The sequence below is a fragment of the Cataglyphis hispanica genome, chromosome 26, assembly GCF_021464435.1.
Source record: "Cataglyphis hispanica isolate Lineage 1 chromosome 26, ULB_Chis1_1.0, whole genome shotgun sequence".
NCBI lineage: Eukaryota > Metazoa > Arthropoda > Insecta > Hymenoptera > Formicidae > Cataglyphis > Cataglyphis hispanica.
Genome location: NC_065979.1, coordinates 117,908 through 131,620, shown reverse-complemented (window position 1 = coordinate 131,620; position 13,713 = coordinate 117,908). Strand labels below are relative to the sequence as shown.

General features: G+C 34.6%; 1 protein-coding gene across 7 annotated transcripts in view; it reads right to left on the bottom strand.

Moving 5' to 3' along the window:
• LOC126858561 (voltage-dependent T-type calcium channel subunit alpha-1G) overlaps positions 1-13,713 on the bottom strand; it is a 47,449-nt gene that overhangs the window by 14,157 nt on the left and 19,579 nt on the right. For 5 of the 7 annotated variants that reach the window (XM_050608980.1, XM_050608982.1, XM_050608981.1 and 2 more), the window contains exons 6-16: positions 13,159-13,262; positions 12,633-12,808; positions 12,057-12,149; positions 11,608-11,786; positions 11,278-11,444; positions 10,765-11,114; positions 9,849-10,070; positions 9,641-9,770; positions 8,945-9,243; positions 8,524-8,675; positions 8,018-8,221 (exon numbers count right to left, since the gene is read on the bottom strand). In XM_050608980.1, the coding sequence (XP_050464937.1) occupies positions 8,018-8,221; positions 8,524-8,675; positions 8,945-9,243; positions 9,641-9,770; positions 9,849-10,070; positions 10,765-11,114; positions 11,278-11,444; positions 11,608-11,786; positions 12,057-12,149; positions 12,633-12,808; positions 13,159-13,262 (2,076 nt within the window). Of the gene's footprint in view, positions 1-4,635; positions 4,757-8,017; positions 8,222-8,523; positions 8,676-8,944; positions 9,244-9,640; positions 9,771-9,848; positions 10,071-10,764; positions 11,115-11,277; positions 11,445-11,607; positions 11,787-12,056; positions 12,150-12,632; positions 12,809-13,158; positions 13,263-13,713 lie in introns of all 7 variants that reach the window. The other 2 variants (XM_050608984.1, XM_050608987.1) reach the window with 1 other exon arrangement.

Below are 13,713 nucleotides of genomic sequence, written 5' to 3'. Positions count from 1 at the left end.
AGTAGAGGCTCTGCACATCGATAAGAGAGATTAAGCAATTGTGTTGGACAAAACAGTAAAAACTGTCACTCGAAGCTCGTACAGTCACATTCTGCAAGTTCGGCGTGTCTGTATATATATATATATATATATATATATATATATATATATATATATATATATATAAATATATAAATATATGTATCTTGTATTTGCACAATATAGATTAGATGAATGCGTGTAAAGTATAATAAGTATTATTTATGGATTGTGAACGAATCATATCAACTTTATGCGATTGTAATGGACTTTATACGACGGGACGGAATAAGGAACAAAAATCAAAAATTAAAAAAAATTGCACTCTTCTTTTATAAGTAAAAAATAATTTAAAAATTCTTTACTTTAGATATATTTAATTCTCCCTGAAACTTTTGTTTGTCCGAAGAAGCGTCAATTAGACATAAATTAGAATTTCGTATGTTCGCATCATTATATAATTTTTCTATTATAATATGTCATACGTGTATATTATAATTATTTTATGTTTTACATAAACAATCAATAATATTAATTTTAGGACGCATGTTGGAACAATAATTGACTTTAACTCAGTGACATCTAGTCTGCGTATGTCATAATAAACAGTTATTCGGACGCGCATCCGCAAGCTCGTCAATTATCCATTCTGTCGCGTCAGCTGATTTTTTCTGCGAATTTCGTTTTGTTGATGTTGAAAGCGAAATCGAAGCCGAACACGCTCTGCAAATACGAGCTTTAAATCATCTCTCGTCCGGGTCGACAGATATCCCCGCACACTTTATAGGCGCCGCGCCGTGAAAATAAACAGCACGGAAAGAGCTCCGTAAAAAACGCGATAAAAGAAGAGCAAGAAAAAAAGAATGGATAGATACAAGACACCTGCCGTTGCAGAATGTCACGGCGAACGTTTGCGAGAGGTGGAAAAAAAGGGTATAATTGTCAAGCATAAATATATGTATAATCGTCTATATGTATAATACGCTGAGATACGGTATCTGTATAATATGTATAATATTACGGCAATCTCTCTCTTGCAGAGCGAGTATTTGCAAAAGATACGCACAAATCTACCGAAACTGCAATGTCAGTATGATGTTACGTGCGTTGCGCGATCTACCTGGTTTATATCTCTAGAATAAAATAAAAAAATGTTTTTCTACTATATAACTAATTGTAAGAAATACTAATTAATCCTCTCGGGCTACCATAATATCTTGATAAAACTTAGGCTTAGGCTACTGGAAAATTGGAATAAAAGACTGGATCAAATTTAATTCAACTTCTAAATAAAAGCATTCTCTTTTTCTCGTGGAATTAGTATAATATTTTTAATATAAGAAAATATTGTATATAGCGATTAAATTTTAAAGGAATGTTTATTTCAAGAAGATGCAAATAATATGCGTGCGATAATATAATGATAAAACAAAAATAAAAACTATTTAATTATTCGATCTTTTTTTAATCATCTACGTGTTGAGCCATTTCTTGCATGTATTTGGTACATTATATAAGTTTTTTTTCTTTAACGCGTTTGTGTCATTTGTGTGCGATGGACACGTAATTTCGTCTCGGGTCCTCGAGTGTAGAATTTTTAGACTTGTGACGCGGCGATGCTCCTATCGGGTCGAGTCGATATTTCACGCACGTATTGTATAATTCGGAACGAAGTTTTTTTTTACGCTCGAGTCGTGGGCGTTTAAGAGAGAAAGTGACAGAGAAGTTGTACTGATAGAACGGAAAAAAGAAAGAAAGAGAAAGAAAGAGAGAGAGAGAGAAAAAGAAGGAAAGGAAAGTACAAAGAGAGAAGTGTAAGTGGTAAAGTATAATGAAGTTAAAGGAGATAGAGAAGAGAGTAAGCGTGTGACAGATAAGTTTAGTGTGCTACACTGTTAAAAATGTGTGACGTGATATCGAGGCGTCGATCGAATATATAGAGTGCGTAATAATTTTAATAAGTGTATGAAGAGAGGAGTACGGGCGCCAACACAAGCTGCTTATACGGCACATGATCACTTCTAATTTTCTTCGCGAAGCAGAGAACAACCGGCTCCATTTATTATTCGTGTCGCCACGATGTCACGAAAACCGATATATACGAAGAGATCGGTTGCCGTCGATCACGGCGTTTCTTTTTAGCAGTATAACTGATAGAAATCTGATTAGTAGTGAAGTGGATATGAATGTCGAATCCTCGCGTGACGAGGAAACGTGATATGCAGCAGGTGTCGTAAATAACGCGGTAAAAAATGACGGCAACAATAACGACAAGTGGCGACCAACTGTCTATAAAAACACACATTGCATGCAGAAAGTGCGAGTTGCACAATATGAACCAGGCAAGAGAGTTATTTCCTTTAATATATTGCGCTCCAAGTCAGGGCAGAGAGTCAATCCCATGGATCGCCCGATAATTTTAGAAGGGCCATTTAGCAGGAAGTGTCATTTAGGCAGGATGTGACATTTTTCCGGGCGATCCTAGGATAGCTGCCAAACAACACAAATGTCTCAAGAAGGGTGTCAAAATGACATCAACACGTTTTTTAAATGACTTTATCATGTCTTTTGAATATTTTTACGATCTCACAAGACTTACGATTTATAGACGTTTGTGATGTTTGTACTGTTATCTCCTCCTTAAAGCATATAATTGATTCTTATCATCCATTGATATGCGACGAACGTATGGAAACAATCGGCCGAATTGCCTGTATCAGATTCCTATTAAACTTGAAATTTTCAAACTGCTGTTTCGAGATTATTAGCGGAATTCCTATATGACTGATTTTAATTTCGATGTTTCCTACGGTCGTCAAAAATTGCAATGGAACACAACGAGCACTAAAACTAAACCATCTACTTTGATAACATCAATATAATAATATCAAAAGCAATTTCAATATTGCCGACAAGAGGAATAAGCGAATGAATAAACGTCTAGACAAAGTTTTCTCGGTACTTGAGCGAAAACGCCTGCATTCTTGAATTTCGAAAAACATTTTTTGATATTTAATATATCTGGATCAAAATCATATTTAATATTTAATGTGTATTATTGTGTATGTATACAATTGATATATGTATACAATTGATGATGATAAAATGATTTATTTGACATTACATAATCTGAAAAATATTTTTAATAATATTTTTTTGATGATATTGTTAATTCTTTTTCTCCAATATCATTTTCTTAAAATTGAGATAGTTCCGCAAAATAGGTATCCAGTTAAAAATTTAGAAAAAGATCTGCAATTTCTAAACATTATTTATAATAGAGTACTATATAATATATAATATATAATCATAAATTAAATCATTCTTCCTTTCATCTAATGTATTAAAAAATTATGCAAATTTCGATAATTATTAAGGCTGATAATCTCGATCGAGTATTGACATACACAAATATCTAGCCTAGATATTCGATATCTACAAGTGTTCGGGTGTCCAAAACATATACATAGTTTTATATGATCAACGAATATAATGAAAGATTACATAATTTTATATAGCGTATATTTAATTCATTCCTCATTGCAATTCAACATAATTATGCAGTGATTGTGCATTCAATTATTATATACTTAATTATTAATTTGCTGCATTAAACAAATATGAATATCTATTACTCTTAGGTAAAACACGTGTACCGAATGTAATGTAAGTATCAGATATTATCCGTACCTTTTGAATTCGAATATTCGAGTGTCATAAATTCTAATAATAATTCTATTATTCTAAGATATTGTACCCAATATAAAAGAAACACTAGCAAGATGCAGGGGATTTCGCTCATCATTGCCGACACACAGAAACAACATTTGCTTGTGAAAGCATGCCAGAAGGGAGCCAGTTCGACGCGCTCACAGACAATGCAGGAGGCGCGCATTAATAACACGCGTTGCACTTGTAAAGCGACGAACGGATTGCAAACGGACAGAAATGGAGAAGCACCGGGATTATTGCCGGCAATCGTATGCAATTTCAATAAAATCCGCGAATCTAGATAATTCGTGTGTCCCCCCTCCCTCTCATTTCTGTAGGCTGCCAGCACCAGCTATAATCCGATTTTTTTACCCCTTATTTCTTAAAATAATATATCTCGCCAGAAATAAAATATATTAAATAATGGCTTCCAATCTATCTATTAACAAATAATAGAAATTAAAATAAAATTTTTTATTAAGTATATTCTAATATTAATTAAGTCTCTTGTAAAGCCATTACTAGTAGCTTCCTTCTGCCCTTCCCCTTCATCAGAGAAACGACAACATGCTGGAAAGCATTTATCTCCCAGTATACATTACCTGAGACCTCAGAAATCATATAAAGTGTTGCGATCGCACGACTTTAGCTCGTCGAAAAATCAAATGTGACAGTATAACGTATACTTAGCATACTTTGCGTGTATATATATATATATATATATGTAAATATACCGTGTGTGGTAAACGTTAATATATATGTATATATATTAATGTATACATATGCACGAGAATATATATATATATATATATATATATATATATATGTAGATAATATACAGTATATAGAGAAATCAAAATATCCTCGAGAAGATACGTGGAAAAGTATCTTTTTTTTGGTAGGTACCTGAAACACCGTCACAATAGCCCAGAGTAATGAGTCAAAGTTTTTCCTATCACACTCGACGTCAGAGCTGCCTTTCATCGTTTCACAGAATTTGCAACCAAACAGGTTCATCCCGAGAATACTACAACACAACGAAACGTGCAATGTACTTCCTTATTCATATATATATATATATATGTGTGTGTGTGTATATATATATATATATATATATATATATATATATACACACACACACATAAACCGGAACAAAATGAAAAAGAAAAGAAAGAGAGAAAGAAAGAAAGAGAGAAGAAAGAGAAAGAAAGAATATAGCTCAATTAAAACAGAATCACGATTAATAAAGCGTGACTCGGCCAAGTAACTGATTAATTCAAAATATATAGAGGATATTTTAGAATTATTAGACTTCTTTCCAGCCACAAATTTAGATAATCTTTTAGTTGATATCCTTCTAGATAATCTTTTGAGGTAAGCCTTTTCTATTAAAAACACTTCCCACAAAAGGATTTATCACAAGCTTTTAATTTTTACATAAACATAAAAAGTATCTTAAAAACAGAGATGTTTATTTCAATATAATATTAAAAAATTAATCAATAGAAATTAATGATTAATTAATTTTATTTTGCTCTGTCAAAAAGAACATTTAGTGTGGCATACTTTCATAACTACCGATTTTGTTATTTTTGATCAAATGGACATCCAGTTCTGTGACACTTTATATAACTAGCCAACAAGCACAGAACAAAAATGCAGAATCGATCGATTGATATTTTTTTTTGTGATATCGTTATGTTGCAATATATAATGCACATCCGTGCATATGTACCTCGTAAAAAAAGCAATGCATGGTGATGATATTAATCTCTAAAAGCATTCGATGAGAAAACCAGATGTCCTCGGATTGATGCTGACGTGAACTTTCGTCTTATGTAATCTGAAAACTTGGCCGAGTAAACGGGCTCCTGCTTGCAATCCCAATGCAAATATATTCATTATTTAATGCAAATCGGCTGATCAGGAAAGATCTCTTAAAGCAAATCCTTTGAAATTCCATTCGCGCGCATGTCTTGCGGTCAAAATGTACACACCTAAGGATGACCGAGGATCTCGAGAAAAATGTGTATCTGATTTTAAGGATCGGCATCGAAGAAGCACCCGCGAGCCTTTGCATAGTTTCGAAAACTTTGTATTCAATTTCAAAAGTTCGTGTGAAGAAAGTTTCGGGCAGAAAAGGATCGCCCGGATTTACATCAACGATGTTACCGAGTATTCTTCTTCGTCTTTTCTTTGCAACTTCTCGACAAGTACACATGGTACTTCAACTATTTCACGCATAACAAAGTTATTAATTTTGGCTCTCTTTTAGGAAAAAAAAATGTCTAAAAATACCCTTAATATAATTGTTAAGAAAACAACTGAAAACAATTATTAGGTATCTCAATAGGATCACTTTTAACAAACAACTCTCTTAATGATTACAAAATCCAATTTTTAATACTTAAACGTTTAAAAAATTATTAAAAGTATCCAAATAACACATATCGCTATTTTCAACATTCGCGACTGCGTTTCTGCGGCAGATACGAACAATCAATTGCAATAGCGAGAGCGGCGGCTGCAGCAAATTGGCCATTGAACGATCGTAAAATGCGTCGTAAACGCGCGAATTTATATAGCGGAAAGTCCTATGAGATAAATATGTATATGTAATCCTGCAGAAATATATATGTCGACATATTCGCAAGCTATGTTCTAATATCGAGGGCCACACCGAGGCGCACTTAAATATAAGCGCAGATAGCTCAGAGTAGCAAGTAGAGAAAAAAAAAATAGAGAGGTAGAGAGTGACAGCGGGAGAGATTCATGTATATACACGAATATAAACCAAAAAAATGTAATAGTAGTTAGATATATATATATATACATATAGCTCTTCATACTCGTCACTAAGACGTCCAGCATAAAAGCATCATGCACACACATGTAAATATATATTCATATACGTATATATATATTTATATATAGATATATTTTCTAAGTATATAAACGTCGAAAGAATACGTTTGATATGCCTCAAGCCATAAAAGGAGGGCAGCAGGCGCTCTCTTTTCTCCCCCACTGTAATAGATCGTGCCAACAAATACCATCGTCATTACCATTAACAACGTCAGAAAGTATATATGCCGCTCAAAGAAATGCTAGGAGACGCGAGAATACGGGACAACTGCTGTGATAAAAATTTGAATTTCTATATATAATATATATGTGATATGCATTAACTGGATGGCGGCTCATACACCGCGGAAACAATGTAAAAGCAAACAAAGTAGAAGAGAAAGGTATGAACGCGAAAGACAGTCACCTAAAATGTAGGCCTCGGCTCGAAGAACAGCGATGCGCGATTTGTTCCTGAAGCTCGAAAATCGTGAAAGCGAGTAAAAAGCTACTTTCGAAATATTGAGCGTCAATGAGAATTTTATCAGCGTCAACTTCGCACTAACGTAAAATAATAAATGCACATATATAATAAAATTTAGCACAACGATCAATGAATTATTAATAAGAAGGAAAAAAACAAGAAATAAGAATAAAAATTTTTCAACTGAAAAAAATTATTTCATGATATTGATTTATCGTACTTAATATACGATTTTTTTAGCAAAAATTTAAACTTTTAATATAAAATATTTTGCTGATTGTTTATTTTTTCAAGATTTGAAAAAAATTTTTTTTTTAATTAAAAAGAATTTTTAACGATTATCATTTTTAATGATTATAAAAACTCAAAGTCTAATATTATATTTTTATGTCATAGTTTTATGAAGCTAGTGAGAAACATTTGATAAAATTTGATTACGGAACGTAGTTTTTATTACTAGTGGTTTCGGAAGCGATATAAATTTGCTATTATTATGAAATACACAAAGAGAGCCCATCAAACCTTTTCATTGCTCCCTCGTAAGCAAAATATCCGATATCGTTATAGAATGTCATCATCGCTCATCGACGTTTCATATTTCAAAGTGCTTATTCAACATGTTTGACAATCCCTATCGGCAATTTCGTAACTTCGATCCGCCTTGCCAGACATGCAAACGTTACTAGGCTGATGAGGTGATAATTAGAACAGGAAGACGCGATAGCGCCCCATAATCCGTGTAAACGCGACGCGCAGAAAGGTTCGGTCGAGTAAATCCCTCGCGGGGTCATCGTACAAATATATTTACGATAATAAATCTCATCGACGATGATACCGGTTCGCGAAATAAGCGAGGACCACATATACAATTGGAAAAAAAAAACGAAGAGAAGACTCAGCAACGCGCGAAATTCCGAACAGCGTCGCTGACGCGAACGAGAGGATAGAACGGCGACTTACCTGAATATAAAGATGAAAAGTACTAAAAGAGAAAAGAATACGGCAACGTTATCCATAGTGCGCAGCATCACGAAGAGCTGCCGTCGTAAATTGGGCAAGAATCGCACCAACTTTAAAATCCTGAGTAGGCGGAAGGTACGCAGAACGCTCAGGCCGGAACTGCCGCCGCGCTCCTCCACAAATGCTTGACAGAGCTCGACGACGCTGGAAATGACGCGGTGCACGAGTGCAACCATGTTATTTATCCGTTATATCAGTCTATCGAGAAAGATTTTACGAGCTATATAAAGGCTTTCTTGTAAAATTGGAATACTGGTTGTGAAACTGAACGATCGCACTGACACAGTTTATCACAAGACAAAAATGCTTCGATATATTCTACGTATATTTATTTAATACTATGTTACTCAAATATTATTATAATATGTAGCAGTTTATATGAATATTATATTGCTTATTTAAAATAAGTGAGTGATAAAAAGAATTTACAAAGAAAATTGCCTTACCTTAGGACGACGACGATACCATCAAAAACGTTAAAGCCGTTGCTAATGTAACCGAATGGACCTTCGGCTATTATCTTAAGCAACATCTCCACCGCAAAAATCGCCGAGAAAACAATGTTGCTTATTTCAACAGCTACGGTTAATTGTTCTGGCTGTACGCAACAAAATAATTATAATTACATTCCTTACAAAAGTATCTTTAGAACAAGAGAAAGAAAATTTAACTTTGTGAAAGATGACTATAGAAATTATATTACTTTAGAAATTATTAGATAACTATAGAAATTATATTTTTCTTTTTACAATCAAAACAAAGAGTATCATCAAACTTATAATTTAATTAAAAAAATGTATGTAATAAAATTATATTACATTGGAAAGATTTAAGATATGTGATACTTAAAATCGAATAAAAAGTCACCTGATTGTGATACTCGATTCCCATGCTCAAAGTATTAATGAGTATCGCCAGAAGAATACCCTGCTGGAAATATTTATGCTCGACAAGCTTCTTGATGCATCGTTGTATGGAGCGCAACGTACCGCAGCAGCAACTCCCGGCGCCTCTTAAAAATCGTCTGACCCGCGAGGACTTTTGCCACTTTTCACTGTCGTCTGGCCATTGATCGCCCTGCAGCTCGCAGCAACAGGAACAATTGTCAAGTTCGGATGTCAACCATTGCGTGTGATCCTCCAACGTGATGTGACGATCTGTTATACCTATCAAATACACATAAGAGAAATTCTTTTTTTTTAAGTATTGTAGCAATAAATTTGAAAGCTTTTAAAATACACATTGGTAAATCGGCAAAATATATATTTAAAAAATTTAATATTATTATAAATTATTATTATATATATAGTTATTATCCTAAATTATCATAATACATTATTATTATATATTTTATTTATTAATACATTATATATATATATATATATATATATATATACATATATATATATATATATACATATATATTATTATATATTTTGAAAATTATAATATTTTTAAAAAATGTACATGTAAATATACATATCTTGACTTTTTTAAACGACATTATATGGTAAATCTGTTTTTTTTTTCTTTTTTTTTTATGTACATCAAGTATGAACTTGCCTTTTGTGAGAGAGTTTAGAAACGAATCGAGGGCCAATTGACCAGTGGGCAGGGCAGCACTGAGGGCACCGCTGAGAGCCAACAATTCCTGACACGTCATAGCCTCGTTGCCACCCAGCTCGGCCTGCATCTATGACGGAACGCACCTTAAGTGAGGAAGAGAGACTTTTCGCTTTAGACCATATATAGTGTGACTAGTAAAAATTACCTGCGTGTGGTCCGGCAGCGAACTGGACCAAACGTTACCATCGCCCGTCTGCGTCATCTTCTCGCTCGAGCAGACGTTACGCTCACCCGGCGTCACCGTCGTCCCCGGCTGCAACGCATTCCCGACATTATTGCTGCCATGGAGCAGTACCACGTCGCTAAACATTACGCTGCTTCTTCTCCGATAATGCGTACATGGCGGACTCAACAACGTGCTGTTTGTCTAGAAGGCGAATCAATCAAGCATACATTATGCGTGTCATACACTACTAACAGCGCTCTCTCTTTCTCGTAACTGTTCTCGGCCCAAACTTGTAGCATTAAGGGGAGAGAAACTTTACGTCGTGCCTAAAGATCATCGTTCTCGTTGCACAAACTACATACTCTTTATTGACTACCACTAAGAATCGATGTCTCGGTAATCTAAAATGATGAAGCGTAAACGCTGTTATTATTATACATACGAAGCATGTATAATCATTATGAGATACGGCTACTGTTATTATAAAGCAGAGAATTAATATCAGCAAAGAGAAAAGCTTAATGGAAAAAGCGCTAAACGAGTCGATGTTACTGCGTGTCTACAAAGTTGTCTACGAAAGTTAAAGATGAATGTAACATTTCTAGAAAATAAAAAGTCATGATGTAACATAATTGTGTGCATGACGTAATTGAGACCGGAAAAACGAGATAACATTATAAATAAATTTCCAATAATAAAATCAATAGTCTTAACTTTGTATCATATTGATATGATTACAAATGAATAATTTAAATAATTATTCAATTATTTATATTATTGAAAAATTATTTTAAAGTGACTTCAGTATTTTAATCTGACTTCAATTACGCCACTCGTCTTTGATGCATCTCGTGTTTTCGCATGCATATCTGACGTGCAGACTCACTGTACTTGCCTCGGCTTGCACATTTCCCACGACGGCGTTATCATTTCCATTACAAGACACGGAGGAGGTGCGATGCACATTCAATCTGTGGCACATATTCGTAGAGGCTTCGGCCTCGGAAATTTCGGGGCTCGCTCGGGGCGCGATACCCAAGTTTCCGCCACCGTTGTTACTGCTATTATTTCCGGCGGTCATAGTAGTGACTACCGCCGATTGTAGAGGCGGTGTAATGGCGATGAAATCGGCAACGGATCCGCCGTTATCACTGGCAGCCACCTGCAATTGTTGCTGTTGTTGCTGCTCCGCATAATCCAACGCGGCGAGGAGTCGCGGACATCTTCCATGATGCATTCTTCTATCTGCGTATTGTAACAAATTTCGAGAGGGTTCGAATCTCGATATTTTAGCATAAAAATTTTTAAATTTTTCTTTAAATTCTATATATATTTTTTTTAACTTTGATTTTATATATATATTTTTTATGTCTCAACCCTATTATTCCGTGATATAAAAGACACTCACCACCAGGTACTCGATTCAGTCCGCCAGCAACAGCGTTCGAGCGAATCGCTTGGCTCTGCTGTTCTTTGAGAAGATTCTGCTCGCGCTTCTGCTGCCTCTTGTATAGCCACAGGCGATATCGCTTCATCAATCTTCGTTTACCCCGTCGCCAAAGGTGGGCAATGTATCTGTGAAAAAAGAGTTATCATCTTAAAAGCCGAGTTATCATTTTGGTGTAAAAAAAAAAAAAAAAACAAGTGCGCCGAGAAAAATATTTTCTTGGATGAGCGAACACCGACGAGAGGAGGCACGCGCGAATAACATCCTCGGGATGCAACGACGAGTACCCACTTGACAATTTCAGCGTAACAAGTAGTAGGCTCCGAGGTATTCGTAGACGACGCGAGCGTCGAGGTCGAATGATAGCGAGCGCGTTCCAGCTTCATCCTCTCCATCTCCCGTTTCTTGGTCTCCGAGAATTGCGTCGCGATTACGACCAAGCAGAGATTGATCATGAAGAATGAGCCGATCTGCAAATGCGGGTCCTCCCTTGATTCACTGATGCCTCTCGCGTATTTGTTTTATATTATATATTATTATCGCTGCTTTTTCACAAAAATTATATTACAATCTTGTTCCACTAGCATGTATATAATAATCAATGATTATAATTATTATTTGCATTTTGGGATTCATTTTGGATATTTATAAAATAAGATTTTGAGAAGCAAGTAGCATGTACATATCATGATTCATTCAATATGTTTTACATATTACAAACGCCGAAATGGAGCACTTACGACTATTAGGAGAACGAAGTATATCCAGTCCCAGAAGGAATGAGCGTCCTGCACATAATACATTATGTCCGTCCATCCTTCAAGACTAATTACCTGTAAATTGACACGATTGCGCTACTCGGGATTATGACAAGATAATGAACTCATCAATAAATGAAGAATATTTATGCCAAAAATATATATCGAAACCATTGACGAAATTTTGTTAAAAAATAAAAGATTTGTACATAAAAAAAAAATCTGCTATAAACGCGAATAAAAAAAATTAAAAGATATACAATTAAATTTCGTACATTAATATCATCTAGATCTAGAGATACAAAGTTTATTTCCTAACACATCATTCATTCGTGATAACATCTTATCGAATGAAAGGAAATTTGTCCGCAATATCGCCAAGAGTAATTTTTCTTTATCGTAGACTAATGTTTGCGATCCGCATCTACCGACTCTTTCAATACATTATTTAAATGGGAAATTTATTCTATTTTGCACATATGTACATACATGAGTACACATGCATGTGTGAATTATTTGTATCTGAACGAATGTAGGACGAATAATGAGAGCACTCACAAGAAATATGGCGACCCAGGCAAGACCGATGTTATCGAATGAAATTGTTCCTTGGAATGGATTGTTGCCCTGGCCCTTGCACTCGGTGTAGTAGTAGTTCCAATTAACGCAGGTGTCATTGTTGATGAACGTGACATTACTGTTTGGCACAGCCGTATTGTTGCACACCAAGTTTCCTGAATGCGGGAAACGTCGATCCGTTCGATTACGGGGTATTTAATAACTTTCATTCGAAAATATGTAGTAATATATGGTATATTTAAAATTTTAAAACTCAAAATGGCAGGAAACTATCGACACTAAATCTTTTAAAGCATCTGTGACATTAAAAGTAAATTTATAAACGCACTGGATAAAACATGTCTGGATTTTAAAAGTCCTTTGCATAAAAAAATATTTAAAATTTCATATAATCTTAAATAATTATTAAATGTTAAAAAATTAAAATTAAAAGATAATTATTATATAACATTCTTGCACAAATTCGTATATTTAAACCTGCGTGTAAGACAAAAGATATATTCACCAAATTTAAGCGGTGGCAGATTACTGCAGGAGTGCATCCCGCTGTCGTCGGGACGCGAGCAAATGTAATCTTGACCCTGATACTCGAAATACTTCTCCAGATCACTGGAAAATCAACGAAGCGATGATTAAATCGATCTACGCACATCAATTTTTGCATAAATCCTTAACTTTAAAGATTTGTGTACATATGCCGTATTACGTGCACGGATGCACTTTCGCATGCTTCGCTTATGCGTACATTGTATGTAGATATGCAGCGTGTTTAATATAATATGTAGGTATTATGTGTGTATGTGTGTGTGTACACATACACCTATGTATGTATATATTTAGGTATGTCTGTATGTATGTATGTATGTATGTATGTATGTATGTATGTATGTATGTATGTATGTATGTATGTATGTATGTATGTATGTATGTATGTATGTATGTATGTATGTATGCATGTATGTACGTACGTACGTACGTACGTACGTACGTACGTACGTATGTATGTATGTATGTATGTATGTATGTATGTATGTATGTTTGTATATATGCATGTATGTAT